We start from the raw sequence: 13,759 nt of genomic DNA, 5'->3' as shown, positions 1-13,759 counted from the left end.
AGATTACTTTCCAGAAACCTACAACCTCCAGATGGCTTCCAGGCCAGAAATGCCCTGAGACACAGAGTGGCCAATCTCTATAAGAACATTAATTGGTTCCATCCCTCTATCCATATTATTGATACCCCTTTATAAGGAAAAATGTTAGAATAAGCATTGACTAAGTACCCCTATTGATTGGGAGAAGGATCAAAGGAGAAGGAGGAATTTTAACAGAGAAGACAGGATTTAATAAATGAGTATGGCTGCTGAATTACTATAGTGATATCTTTTAGTCTCCAGTGTCTTGTAGAAGCTAGAAGGAAAAACCTGAAATTGTGGAACCATAACCCATATTAAACTCTGAAATCTGTTCTATAACTTCTTGTTAAAATGTACTTCACAGTTTTTTGCTTTTTGTATATATATTATATTTCACAATAAAGTATGTTTTTAAAAAATAAAAAAAAAGGAAAGGCATATCCAAAGGTTTCAATCAACAGGTAGTATTTCTATTTCCACTGGGTCTTAAAAGTTAAGTCAGGGTCAGATAAGAAACCTTGCCAATGCAAGATAACAACCCAACACTCAGATATCAAGATCCACTGAACATACGGCAACATTGGACAAGTGTGTGAGACAGAAGTAAATAGGAAACAAAAACTTTAGAATTTAAAAATACATATATATTAACTCTTCAGAACTCTAGAACCAGACTTGTGCTGATTCAGAGCAGTGACAATTTCTTATTTATTTTTATATACCTTAATATTTAGCATAGTTTCTGGCACATGAGAGGTTCTCAATAATTGCTGCAGGGTGGTAGGAACAGAGAAGGGAATAAATAGATGGGATCTTAAAGATAAGAAAACAAGCTGAAGTCTAATATCATACCTAGGACTGCATGGCTTGTTAATAATGGCAGAGCTTTAATTAGAACCCAGGCCTGCCAGCTCTCTCAACTACCCACAACATAGATCTGACACATGAAATTCCATGTACAGCATCTCCTAAGGAAATGGTGTAAGGAATGAAAATAAGTGGCAAGAACTGAAGTTTGGGGATCACTGAGCTTTAAAAGGGCAGAAGAAACAAGAGAAGGTAGCAAAGAAGGGTCAGAGTTATGAATAAAAAAAAAAAAAGATGGTGTTATATCACACATTCAAAGGAAATATTTCAAGAAAGGAAGCACAGTCAACTATACTAAATGCTCATATGCTACAGGCAATATTTCCCTACCTAGTCCAATGAAGCACAAAGTAGGAAAAGGCTACTTTTTTAAAGTATTAAGAAATTTTAACCTATCTTTCAAAGCATTACATACAAACTCTCATTCAAAGCAGTGGTTTCAAAAATAATATTGCTGTCTATAGTAAATTTTATCTCTGCAAAATACACTGACTAAAAATAAAGTTGCTACAGTAGTTGAACTTAATAAAATTCTGTACAACAAATGAACTTTAAATCAAAAAGTAACTGAAAAAAAACAATCATTTGGATGTATTAAAACAGCAACAAACATGAAGTAATGGAGGTTTTACCTTAAATCTCTTGTCCTGCAATACTTTCTTGATAGCAACCAATTCTCCTGAATCACAAAGTTTGGCTTGATATACCACACCAAACGACCCATTTCCAATCACTTTCGTGTCTGTATAGCTGACTTCTTGTGGCCTGTCTGGACCCTGCCCAGGAGTTGCCACCACTGTGGTTACCTTGCTGCCATCTTTGTCTCCTGAAAGAAGGAAAGGATTTAAAAATGAGAACTGTAAAGAATTAAACCAAGAAAGTTGCCAAAACATACTAAAGGAACTATATTCTTCACTACAAACTATTTTCAAATGCTTGTCTTAGTTCATCATATGGAACTGTTTCAATTATATTATATTTTAACCATAATTTATTTATCATTTATTTATTCAGTTATTCTACAGACCAGGCACCACGCTTACCAGTTTATATGTATGACTTCATTTAATGAAAACAACAACCCTATTAAGTAGATAGTATTGTTCCCATATTAAAGGTAATGAGAAAAGGTAAATTTGTCCAAGGTCAAATACCAAATGGTGAGCCCATCAGGGTGTGACTACTACCTGTCAACTCTAAAGGTCCTTCTTCAAGGTGTCCTTATTTTACTTGTAAATAAAAAGTGTATAAATGAAAACATCTAAACATACCAACCCTATTCAAACCACTCATCCTTTGGAAGATAAGGTTCTTTTGCTTCTCCATATCTTACTTATTTCTAACAAAATAGTGGAATTCTTCCCAGATAAAGGTCAGATGAGGAGAAAGTGTTAATTTGAGAATAGGGGATGTGAAATTAAAAAAAAAAAAAAAAAAACTCATTCTGAGCTGAGCCCCATTTACAACTGGCTCTGGGGTCTCTGGTCACTCATGGCCCTCTCTTTACCTGCCCTCGCCCACAGGAACAATCCAAAGATTACACTCTCTACAATTCAAGCTCAATAGCCACCTGGCTAGGCACAGTCCACAATCATCTTCTTGTTCTCTGAATTCTGAAACTATTTCAAACTGTATTACCCTAGCACCTGATTTTAAAGAGCTTTAAATTGTTCTTTAATGATGTTAGGATATACACTGATTCTAAAAACTACAATCATCTTGAAGGAGCAATTATAACTTCCACTTCTCTCTTTCCCAACAAATGTAAAACTGATTCTCAGGACAATCAGTTGTCCTAACGTAAGGCCTACAAACTGACTGAACCGAACTGTTTTTCTGTTAGCCTCTTAAACTGATTTCATACTAACCTAATAAAAAGGTGCTTAAACTGATTTCATACTAACCTAATAAAAAGGTGCTACAATGACATAACATAACTCTAAGTGCCAAGATTATAATGTATTCATTTGTACCTCTATCATAAAAAGATCAAAAACATAAAGTAATTTTCCAATGGTTTGGGTATTTTTCCTCTACCAAGTATAAACTGCTGGATATATGAATAGCCAAATGTTGGTGACACACACAATATTCTTATCTATTTATGTTCACAGAAGTAGCACAACAAACACTACCTATGACAAATTAACTCTCTTGCTTATAACACAGCCTTCATGACAGATGCAAAAGTAATGAATAATTCCTACATAAAGTAGCTAGCTGAATTACAGCCAGCCTATATTACATCCTGGTCAGTTATCTTGAACATGTATAACCTTATTTCCAAGGTAGAACACCCAGACATTTTATTTACACAAATCTAAAGCCATTTATAGAAAGAAAAGCTCAAATCTTGTCAGCATATCCATTTTTTTTGCCTCTATTAAAATATACCTTTTAATGTAATACTATTACATAGCTCAAAAAACCAGGTGCAAAGACTATACCAAAGAAGAATTTCAAGATTCCCAAACCGAAGAGGGTATCATAGGACTGAGTCCATGGTGATAATTGTGAAATGCACACTACATACTATACATATATATATGCACACACAGAGATGCAAGTTGTCTATATATATATTGGCCATATATATACAATATATGTACTATACTGTACATATACAAAGAGTACATATATGTATAAATGCACATATGCAGGTTTGCTTGAGAAAATTTCCATCACATGTGAGCACAGGCTTCATGTAAAGTTTTATAAAGTTAAAAATAAGATTCCTCCCGCACAGCCACATCCTCCCTGCCAATGGACACCCAGGTTCACAAGCACCAGCGTAGCACCCCCAAACTGTGCCTACACCTGCACTGCAATGCATCACCGCATTGTTGTGCCCCATTCTGTGCCCTGCATCCTGCTCCACATCCATCCCACAAATACAGGACTTTAAACTACTGAAGGAAATCAACTTCCAAAGTAAACCAAGCAAGATACTTACAAGCCAAGAATACCACCTTGAAGATCACTAAGCATATCAAGAGGAAGACAGATATAGCCCAGACTAATGACCAAATTAAACACCAGAGGAGACACAGACGTTGGAAAAACTAATTAAAGATGTTCATCTATCTCTACTAAATAAAATAAATGGGGTGGTTAATGACATAAAGGAGATTAGGAAGACATGAGAAGAGCATAAAGAGGAATTTAAAAGAATAAATAGAAAAATAGCAGATATCACAAAGATTAAAGACACTGCAGGACAAATAAAAAACATACTAGAGACACCCAACAGCAGATGTGAAGAGGCAGAATAAAGAATAAGCAAACTAAAGGACAGGACAACTGATTTTGAACACTCAAAATAGAAAAGGCAATGGATCTCAAGGAAATGACAGAAAACACAATTTGCACAAATATAGGAATTACTGGTGTCCCGGAAGAAGAAAAGAAAGGGCTAGGAAGATCAGTTGAGGATATAATGGGAGAAAACATCCCAACCCTTATTAACAACACAAATATGTAAGACAAAGAAGCGCAACGAACTCCAAATAGAATAAATCCAAACAGACCTTCCCCAAGACAGATACTAATCACTCTGTCAAATGTTGAAAAGAAGTAGAAAATCCTGAAAGCGGCAAGAGGAAAACAATCTACTACATACAAGGGTAATCACATAAGGCTGATTTCAGACTACTCAACTGGCACTATGGAGGCAAGCAGGCAGTGGTATGATATATTTAAGATCCTGAAAGAGAGACTTCCAGCCAAGAATTCTGTACCCAGCCAAACTATCCTTCAAAACTGAGGGACAAACAAATTCTGAATGAATCTGTCAACAAGACACTGGCCTTAAAAGAAATACTAAAGGAAGTTCTGTCAGTTGAAAAAAAAAGACTGGAAGAGGGCACAGAATTGAAGAGTACTAGTGAGGATAATCTAAAGGATAAAAAGTAAAAGAGGGAAAAGAACATATAGATCTGATAAATAAAATTCAAAGGATAAGATGGTGAATTCAAGAAACACCTTTACAGTAATACAGTAATAACTCTGAATGTTAACAGACTAAACTTATCAATTAAAAGATACAGATTGGGAGAATGGATTAAGTAATATAATCCAGATTTATGCTGCATACAAGAGACTCATCTTAAAAACAAGGGTACAAATAGATTGAAAGAGAAAGAATGGAAAAAAGATGTTCCACACAAGCTGTAACCAAAATAAAGCAGAAGTAGCAATACTAACATCTGACAAAATTGACTTAAAATGTAAAGACATCACAAGACACAAAGAAGGACATTATATATTAATAAAAGGGACTATTACCAAGAAGAAATAACAATCATAAATGTTTTTGCTCCTAAGCAAGGAGCTCCAAAGTACATGAGAAGGCATGGGTAAAACTGAAGAGAACAAAAAATGTTTCAACAATAATAGTGGGAGACTTCAATATACCACTGTCCTCTACAGACAGAACAACCAGACAGAAGACCAAAAATGAAAGTGAGAAGTTAAACTTGATAAACGAATTAGACTAGCTGATACACATTCCTCTCTAGCGTTTGTTGGAACATTCTCCAGGATAGATCATATGCCAAGGCACAACAACGCAAGTCTTTATAAATTTAAAAACACTGAAATTATTCAAAGCACTTTCTCTGATCACAATGGAAGAAAGCTGAATATGAATTACCACCAAAGAACAAGAATGTTCACAAATATATGGAGATGAAATAACACAATCCTAAACAACCAGTGGATCAAAGAAGAAATTGTTAGAGAAATCAGTAGCTATCTGGAGAGGAATGAAAATGAGAATACAACAAAACAGAAAATATGGGATGCAGCAAAGGCTATGCTGAGAGGGAAATTTATTTCCCTAAATACCTATAAAAAACAAGAAGAGTAAAAATTGAGGATTTAACTGCTCACGTGGAGGAACTTGAGAAAGAACAGCAAACCCCAAAGCAAACAGAAGAAGAGAAATAATGAAGATTAAACCAGAGTTTAATGAACAAAACACCAGAAAGAATTCAACAAACCAAAGTTGATTCTTTGAGAAAATCAGTAAAATTGATGGGCCACTAGCAAGAATGACAAAGAAAAAAAGAGAGAGGATGCAAATAAAATCAGAAATGAGAAGGGGTGCGTTACCACAGATTCTGAAGTAATAAAGGAAATCAACAATCTAGATGAAATGAACAAATTCCTGGAAACAAGCTACAATGATTCAGGAAGAAATAGAAGATTTCAACAAACCAATCAAAAGATTCAATGAGTCATCAAAAACCTTCCTACTAAGAAAAGCCCAAGGCCAGATGGCATCACTGGTGAATAGTTTATTAAACATTTCAATCCTGATGAAACTTTTCCAAAATACTGAAGAAAAAAGAATACTACCTAACTCATTTTATGAAGCTAATATCATTTTAATACAAAAACTGGGTAAAGATGCTACAAGGAAAACTACAGGCCAATCCCCTAATGAACAAAGATGCACAAAGTCTCAACAAAATACTAGCAAATCAAATCCAACAACACATTAAAAGAATGATACACCACAACCAAGTGAAGTTTATACCAGGAATGCAAGGATAGTTCAACACAAGAAAATCAATTAATATAATTGAGCACATTAACAAACTAAAACAGAAAACTCACGTGATCATCCCAATTGATGCTGGAAAAGCATTTGACAAAATTTCACATCCTTTTCTGATAAAAATACATCAAAAGATAAGAAACAAAGGTAAACTTCCTCAATATAATAAAGGGCATATACGAAAAACCAATAGCCAGCATCATACTCAATGTTGAAAGGCTGAAAGTTTTCCCCCAAAGATCACGAATGAAACAAGGATGTCCTCTGTCATCACTATTATTCAACACTGTACTAGAAGTTCAAGCGAGAACAATCAGGCAGGACAAAGAACTAAAAAGGCATCCAAATTGGAAAGGAAGAAGTAAAACTCTCATTATTTGCAGCTGACATAATACTAAACTTGGAAAATCCTGGGAAATCTACAACAAAGTTACCTGAGCTAATAAATTCAGCAAGGTGGCAAGATATAAAATTAATGTGCAAAGATCAGTAATGTTTCTATACACAAGCAACCTAAGTGAGGAGTGAATTAAGGAAACTATCCATGCAAAATAGTAACTAAAAGAATCAAACACTTAGGAATGAACTTAACTAGGGATGTAAAGGTTTTGTACACAGAAAGCTACATAAGATCACTAAAAGAAATCAAAGAAGATCTATATAGGTGGAAGGACATTTCCTGCTCAAGGTTAGGAAGGTTAAGTATAGTTAAGATGTCAATTCTACCCAAGTTGATCTATAGATTCAAAGCAGTACCAAACAAAATTCAAAAAACCTACTCTGAAGACTTGGAAAAGCTAGTTACTAAATCCATCTGGAAGGGTAAGAGACCCGAATAGCTAACAACATCCTAAAAAAAAAAGAGGAACAAAGTGCAAGGATTAATACTTTCTGACTTTAAAACTTACTATAAAGCCTTATTATTATAAATTGACAACTTATTATAAACACTTTATTATAAATTGACAGTGGTCAAAACAGCATGGTACTAGCACAAAGAAGTACTGATGAATGGAATTGAATTCAGAGCACAGAAACAGACCATCAAATCTATGGACAACTGATTTTTGACTAGTCCCCCAAATCCACTGAACTGGGACAAAATAGTCTTTTCAATAAATGGGCACGAGAGAACTGTATATCAATAGCCAAAAGAACGAAAGAGGATGCCTATCTTATACCCTACACAAAAATTAACTCAAAGTGGATCAAACACCTAAGTATAACAACTAGCATCATAAAGCTTCTAGAAGAAAATGTAGGGAAACATCTTCAAGACTTAGTAAGAGGAGGTAGCCTCCTAAACTTTTCACCCAAAGCATAAGCAACAAAAGAAAAAAATGGGAATTCCTCAAAATCAAAAGCTTTTGTGCCTCAAGACTTTCTCAAAAAGGTAGAGACAGCCAAGGCAGAGAAAATATCTGGAAATCACACATTGGACAAAGCTTTGATTTCCTGTATATACAAAGAAATACAACCCAACAACAAAAGAACAAGCAACACAATTATAAAGTGGGCTAAAGATATGAATAGACATTTTTCTGAAGAGCAAATACAGATGGCTGAAAAGCACATGAAGAGATGCTCATTTTCATTAGGTGGGGAAATGCAGATCAAGACTACAATGAGATACTACCTCACACATGTAAGAATGGCTGCCATTAAACAAACAGGAAACTATAAATGTTGGAAAGGATTTAGAGAAATTGCGACACTTATTCACTGCTGGTGGAAATGTATAATGGCACAACTACTATGGAAGATAGTTTGGCAGTCCCTTAGGAAACTAAATATCGAGTTCCCCTATGACCCAGCAATAGCACTACTTGGTATATATCCAGAAGAGTTGAAAGCACTGACACAGACATTTCCACATCAATGTTCACAGCAGCATTATTCACAATCGCCAAAAGATGGAAACAATTTAAATGCCCATCAACAGATGGGTGGATTAACAAAATGTGGTATATACATACGATGGAATATTAAGCAGCAGTAAGACAAAAATGGCATCCTGAAGCATATGACAAGATGGATGAGCCTTGAGGACACAATGATGAGTGAAATAAACCAGACATAAAAGGATATATAGCGTATGTGCTGGTTTGAAATGATGTATGGACCCCAGAAAAGCCATGTTTTAATCCTAATCCCATTTTGTAAAGTCAACCGCTTCTTCTAATTCCTATTCAGTACTGTATGTTTGAAACTGTAATCAGATCATTTTCCTGGAGATGTGATTTAATCAAGAGTGGTTGTTAAGCTGGATTAGTTGATGACATGTCTCCATCCATTTGGGGGCATTCTGGCAGCAAGCAAACTACACCAGTGTACGACTCCAATTTTATGAGCATGGTAAAGGTAAAATGAGAAACTTATAATACAGAATATAGGGGACTTAGAGATACATAGAAGCTAGAGATGGGTGAACACATGGCCAATGAGGCTAAACTCGAATGTAAAGTAATAGATAGATGTGAAGGCCGTTCTCTAGTTGCTCTATAAGTAATATTATCATATGGAAGGTGAACAAGATTGAAAGGGTTGTATAGAACTATGTGTCCCATTGATTAATACTGGCAATATAAATAAATTCTTGCAAGAACCACTTCAAAGGTATGATTCATGTACAAAGAGTGTTTAAGTCCAGGGTACAGGAGAAATACTGCTATTGCATGCTATAGGCTGTATTTAACAAGAAAACATCAAGAGTACCACAGCAACAGCAGGGGAAAATAATGAAAGGAGGGACAAGAGTTAAGGGGAGGATTCAATTTCCTATTTGTTGAGGGTGTGTTTATTGGTTATCTTTCTCTTGGGAACAATGAAATTACCTAAAATTGGGAGTACTGATGGGCTGTGAACTTTGGGCACTATACATGATGCCCACTGAATGCCAATGGCTAAAGGATGCCATGAGAAGTAGACTGGCGTATGAGGTGTATAAAAATAATCAAATATTGTGCTGCTACAAAAAAGGAATGAAGTAATGAGCCATGCAATGATGTGAAATGAACCTGTGGGACATGTGGTAAAGCAAAATAGCCAGGAACGAAAGAACAATTGCTGTATGGTGTCCTTTAGAAAATGTTTATAAGAGAACAGGGGCCTAAATTTTAAGCTCTTATCACAGACATATTTAGTCCAGAGTGGTAATTATTATCTCTGGATTTTGACAGGCTGTTTTACCTATCTGTAACCTGGTATCTAGAGACAAGAATGAAGCCAATCAGGTTGCAGTTAAAGTAATTCAGAACACATGGCTAAGGAAGACAATATCGGTATTTTAGAATCTCAGATACTCTTTAATACCAAAGGAAGAAAGGTTTATTTCGTCTGGAACCTAAATTTTCTATAGCACATAATATAACCTCAACCTGTCTGGATTGAACTAAACAACTGAAACACAGGGAGCCCAGAATAAGAATGAGGGCCTTTAATTCTGTATAGTTTAATGCAATGCCTGGATACGTCCTAGAATATAGTAAGCAGATGATCAACAAGCATTAGCAAAGTACCTTGAGGAATGGGAGAAAAAATATGGAACTATTAAACTTTACCACCAAGGAATCTCCTGATACTGTGTCAAACATTAGTGACACCCAAATCAATAGGCTAATTTCTTGATATTGAGGCTTACTCTTGTGAAGTTTACATAAGTAGCGGAGAAGCTTAGCCTACCTACAGGTATGCCTAAGACTTACTTCTGGAGGACCTCTTTTGTTGCTCAGATGTGGCCTCACTCTCTCTAAGCTCAACTCTGTAAGTAAAATCAGTGCCTTCCCCCCTCCATGAGATATGACATCCAGGGTTGAAAGTCTCCCTGGCGGCATGAGAAATGACTCCCAGGGTTGAGTCTGGCCCTTGGACCACAGGATCAACAATTCCAAAACTGGGGGGAAAGAAGGGTAACGAATAAAGTATCAGTGGCAGAGAGAGTTCAAATAGAGTCAAGAGGCTACTCTGGAGGTCCCTCTTACACAAACCTCAGTTAGACATTGCTACCTATCATAATTGGCCAAACCCCAACCAAAAGATTCCTGCCAATCCTAAGGCAATATACAAGATTCTACAAAGTTTCCATGCACTAGGATAACTTTCCAGAAATCTACAACTTATAGATGGGTGGCCCCTGGACCAGATAAGTCCTGAAACCTAGAGGGGCCAGCCTTTCCAGAACATCAGATAGTTTCACTTCCCTACCCCATATTACTGACAGCACTTCCAACATGAAAAAGTTAGAATGGCCATAGCCCAGATATCCCTAGCAAGTAGGACAGAAGGATCAAAGGTGATGATGCAGTTATACAGAGAAAGTAGAGTTTAACAAATGAATATGATTGCTGAATCATTCAACTGATATTTCTTTTAGTCTCCAGTATCTTAGAGCAACTAGAAGTGAAAACCCACAATTGTGGAATTGTAACCCATACCAAATTCTGAAATCTGTTCTACAACTAATTGTTGCCCTATGCTTTGAAATTTATTTGTTTTTATATATAGGTTATATTTCATGAAAACAAGTCAATTGTGATGATAAAAAAATATTTATTCCTTCCAGCCTCCAATATTCTGGAGTAGCTAGAAGGAAAAATCTGAGAGGATGGTATGGTAGCCCATGACAAACTCTGTGATCTGTCCTGTAACTACTTGTCAAAGAGTACTCTGAAAATTATTGCTTTTTTCTTTCTTTGTTTTGTATATATGTTACATTATGCAATAAAAAGTTTAAAAAAAAATTAGATTCATTCTCTGTGATTATTTCTCTGACATTGCAATTATTCTTTAACTTCGTTATGTTTTATTTTGTTCTAGCCCTAATTCAACCCCTAGGAAACTGTTGAGGTAGACTTGGAGAAGCCTCTACAAAGGATTAAAGAAGTTGAAAAATCTCATAGAGAAGAAAGAATTAAGACTCAGTTGAGATGGTCACACAGCTACATCATCACCCCCATATCACAGAGAAAATAAATAAAAAAATAAACGAGCAGACTGGAATCAAGAAAAAAATGGGAGGGTTAGCAATTACAAACCGATAAAAAAGTTTTGGTTTTTAAAATAAAAAGGTTTGATTTTAAAAATCAAAGACTTTATTTTAAATAGGCTTAAGTGGCAGTAAAATGTGCTCATTCATAAATATCTCATTAAATATAAAAGTACTTCATGAAGGGCAGTGCGTCAGTGGCTCGGTGGCAGAGTTCTCACCTGTGTCTGCCCATGCGAAAAAAAAAAGTACTTTATGACTTAAGCGTTCGCATTTCTCAGAAAGATATATGTCCCTCAAGGGTGAACACAAGGTTGTGAAATAAAGGAAGCTTTCAAGAAGTGTTTTTGGATCCACCTTCAACTGCCTAACTCTCCTGGTACTAAATAAGAGGGAACATATATACAAGATAAATAAAGGGGATAAAGTCACTTTACCTCTGAAACACTTCCCCTCTCTCACCAAAAAAATAAGAAAAGGATGAGAAATTGGCACAGACTTGGCAGCAAGATCTGAAAGAAGCAGTATTTAAATCTCTTTCTCTTTTCTACAATTTTTCTTTGAAAATAGTACTCCTGAGATAACTTTGCAGAGTAAACTAAGCAGAAATATAAAGCTGATGGTATTTCTAAGTACACAATAACCACTGGGTCTCCCACTTGGATGAATTCTCACAAATACAATAAGGCTCTAGGCAGGGTCAATTTCTAATATGACTCTTTAGATGACAAGTGATGAAAAAGAACACTTTTTTCACAGCAATGAAACTTGTGGGGTTTTCTTTCATGTGAATGATCAGATGCTAAGTAAGATATTTCCTGTGGCCAAAGATTTTCCTTATTCAAAAAGTCTTTTCTTGACAGGAGTTTGTGGACATTGACTGAAATCTGCCTATTTGGGAAAAGTCTTCCCACATCTGTTACATTGATATGGTTTCTCCCAATACAAATCCTCTGATGCTGAGTAAGGGATAAGCTGCATCTAAATGTCCTTCCACATTGACTGCACTCATAGGGCTTCTCTCCAGTGGGGGTGATGGAGTGTTGAATGAGATTGGTGCTCTGGCAAAAGGCTTTCCTCACATGGGATGCATTCATAGGGTTTCACCCCATTGTGAATCCACTGGGACCACGGAAGATGTGGACTGCAGTTTAAAGCCTTCTCACCCTCAACGCACTTACAGAGCTTTTCCCCAGCATAGATGATATGGTGCTGAAAGAAGTGCATGCTCTTGCTAAAGATTTTCCCACACTGCATTCATAGTGCTTGATGCCAGTGTGAATCTGCTCATGTTGAATGAGGGAGCAATTTCTGCTCAATTGTTTCAACCAATCCTTGCATTCATACAGATCTTTTCCATTCATGAACAAAATCTTCACCTGATCCACCCGAGTCATATCCATGAATAGCATGTCCTGGAGAGACTTGCTCCTGTACAATTCTTAAGCACACAGTTTCATCTGTCCATTTACCATCAAGTTTAGTATATTCTCAGGGAGTGCCTCTTTCTAGGAATCTATCCCTGGCCTCAAATTCTCTTCCTGAATTTTTGATGGTGCCTCTTAATCCATGGCTCACTCCAACCTACAGTCCCTTGAGACAGCCTGTGCCAGTAGTTCCTGGAATTAAGACTTCCTCAAACAAGGCCAGGTGAGCTTGTTTGTTTTATCATTTTGGGTTTTGCAGTTACCTGCACAGGTGTTTTGAGAGAGATCTTTCTTCACTGTATTTCTTCTTTTGATCCAGCTCACAAATCATTCAGGTGTAGGAACAAGACATTCCAGGGAGACCAGGAACGCACAAGTCTCCGGCATCACTTCGTGTTACTGGGTCCCCACTCCTCTGAAGTGAAGGTCATTGCTACATCCTCAAAGGTCGCCAATACCGGGACAGGTGCTTAGGGTGAGGTCTTTCTTCACTGTCCACAGCTCCAGCTGGTAGATAAGCTCAGGTTTAGAAACAGGACATCCCAGTGAGAAAAGGAGTCCACAGTTTTCCATCATCACCTCCTGGTACAGGGTCCTCTGGGTTAGGTCCAGCTACCTTCACTCTTCCTGGGTCAAAGTCATAGCCAACACTCTTAGGTCACAGAACCTGCACTAGGTCTATCAGCACCTTCATCAAGGGTGAACAGGGGAGGGAGAGAAGGGTGACCCTGGCAGACCCCTCGGGCTCGACTGTCCCCAACCTCTGCCTCCCTTTTTGAGGTGTGCCCATAGGTTGACTTATATACTCAAAAGCCCCAGTCTCCCACATCAGGCATGCACTAGGCCCAGACCCAAGCTGGCATGGGGAGCTATGGGTGCAGAGAACTGTCGGGACAGCAT

At 36.8% G+C, this 13,759-nt stretch overlaps 1 protein-coding gene across 5 annotated transcripts in view; it reads right to left on the bottom strand.

Annotated features, from left to right (window-relative positions):
• The window catches only part of GSK3B (glycogen synthase kinase 3 beta), a 283,540-nt gene that overhangs the window by 197,855 nt on the left and 71,926 nt on the right, over positions 1 to 13,759 (bottom strand). For all 5 annotated transcript variants that reach the window (XM_077118222.1, XM_077118221.1, XM_077118224.1 and 2 more), the window contains one exon: positions 1,521 to 1,714. In XM_077118222.1, the coding sequence (XP_076974337.1) occupies positions 1,521 to 1,714 (194 nt within the window). The remainder of the gene's footprint in view (positions 1 to 1,520; positions 1,715 to 13,759) is intronic.

This window comes from Tamandua tetradactyla, chromosome 10 (assembly GCF_023851605.1).
Source record: "Tamandua tetradactyla isolate mTamTet1 chromosome 10, mTamTet1.pri, whole genome shotgun sequence".
NCBI lineage: Eukaryota > Metazoa > Chordata > Mammalia > Pilosa > Myrmecophagidae > Tamandua > Tamandua tetradactyla.
This window is presented reverse-complemented; position numbering and strand designations above follow the sequence as displayed.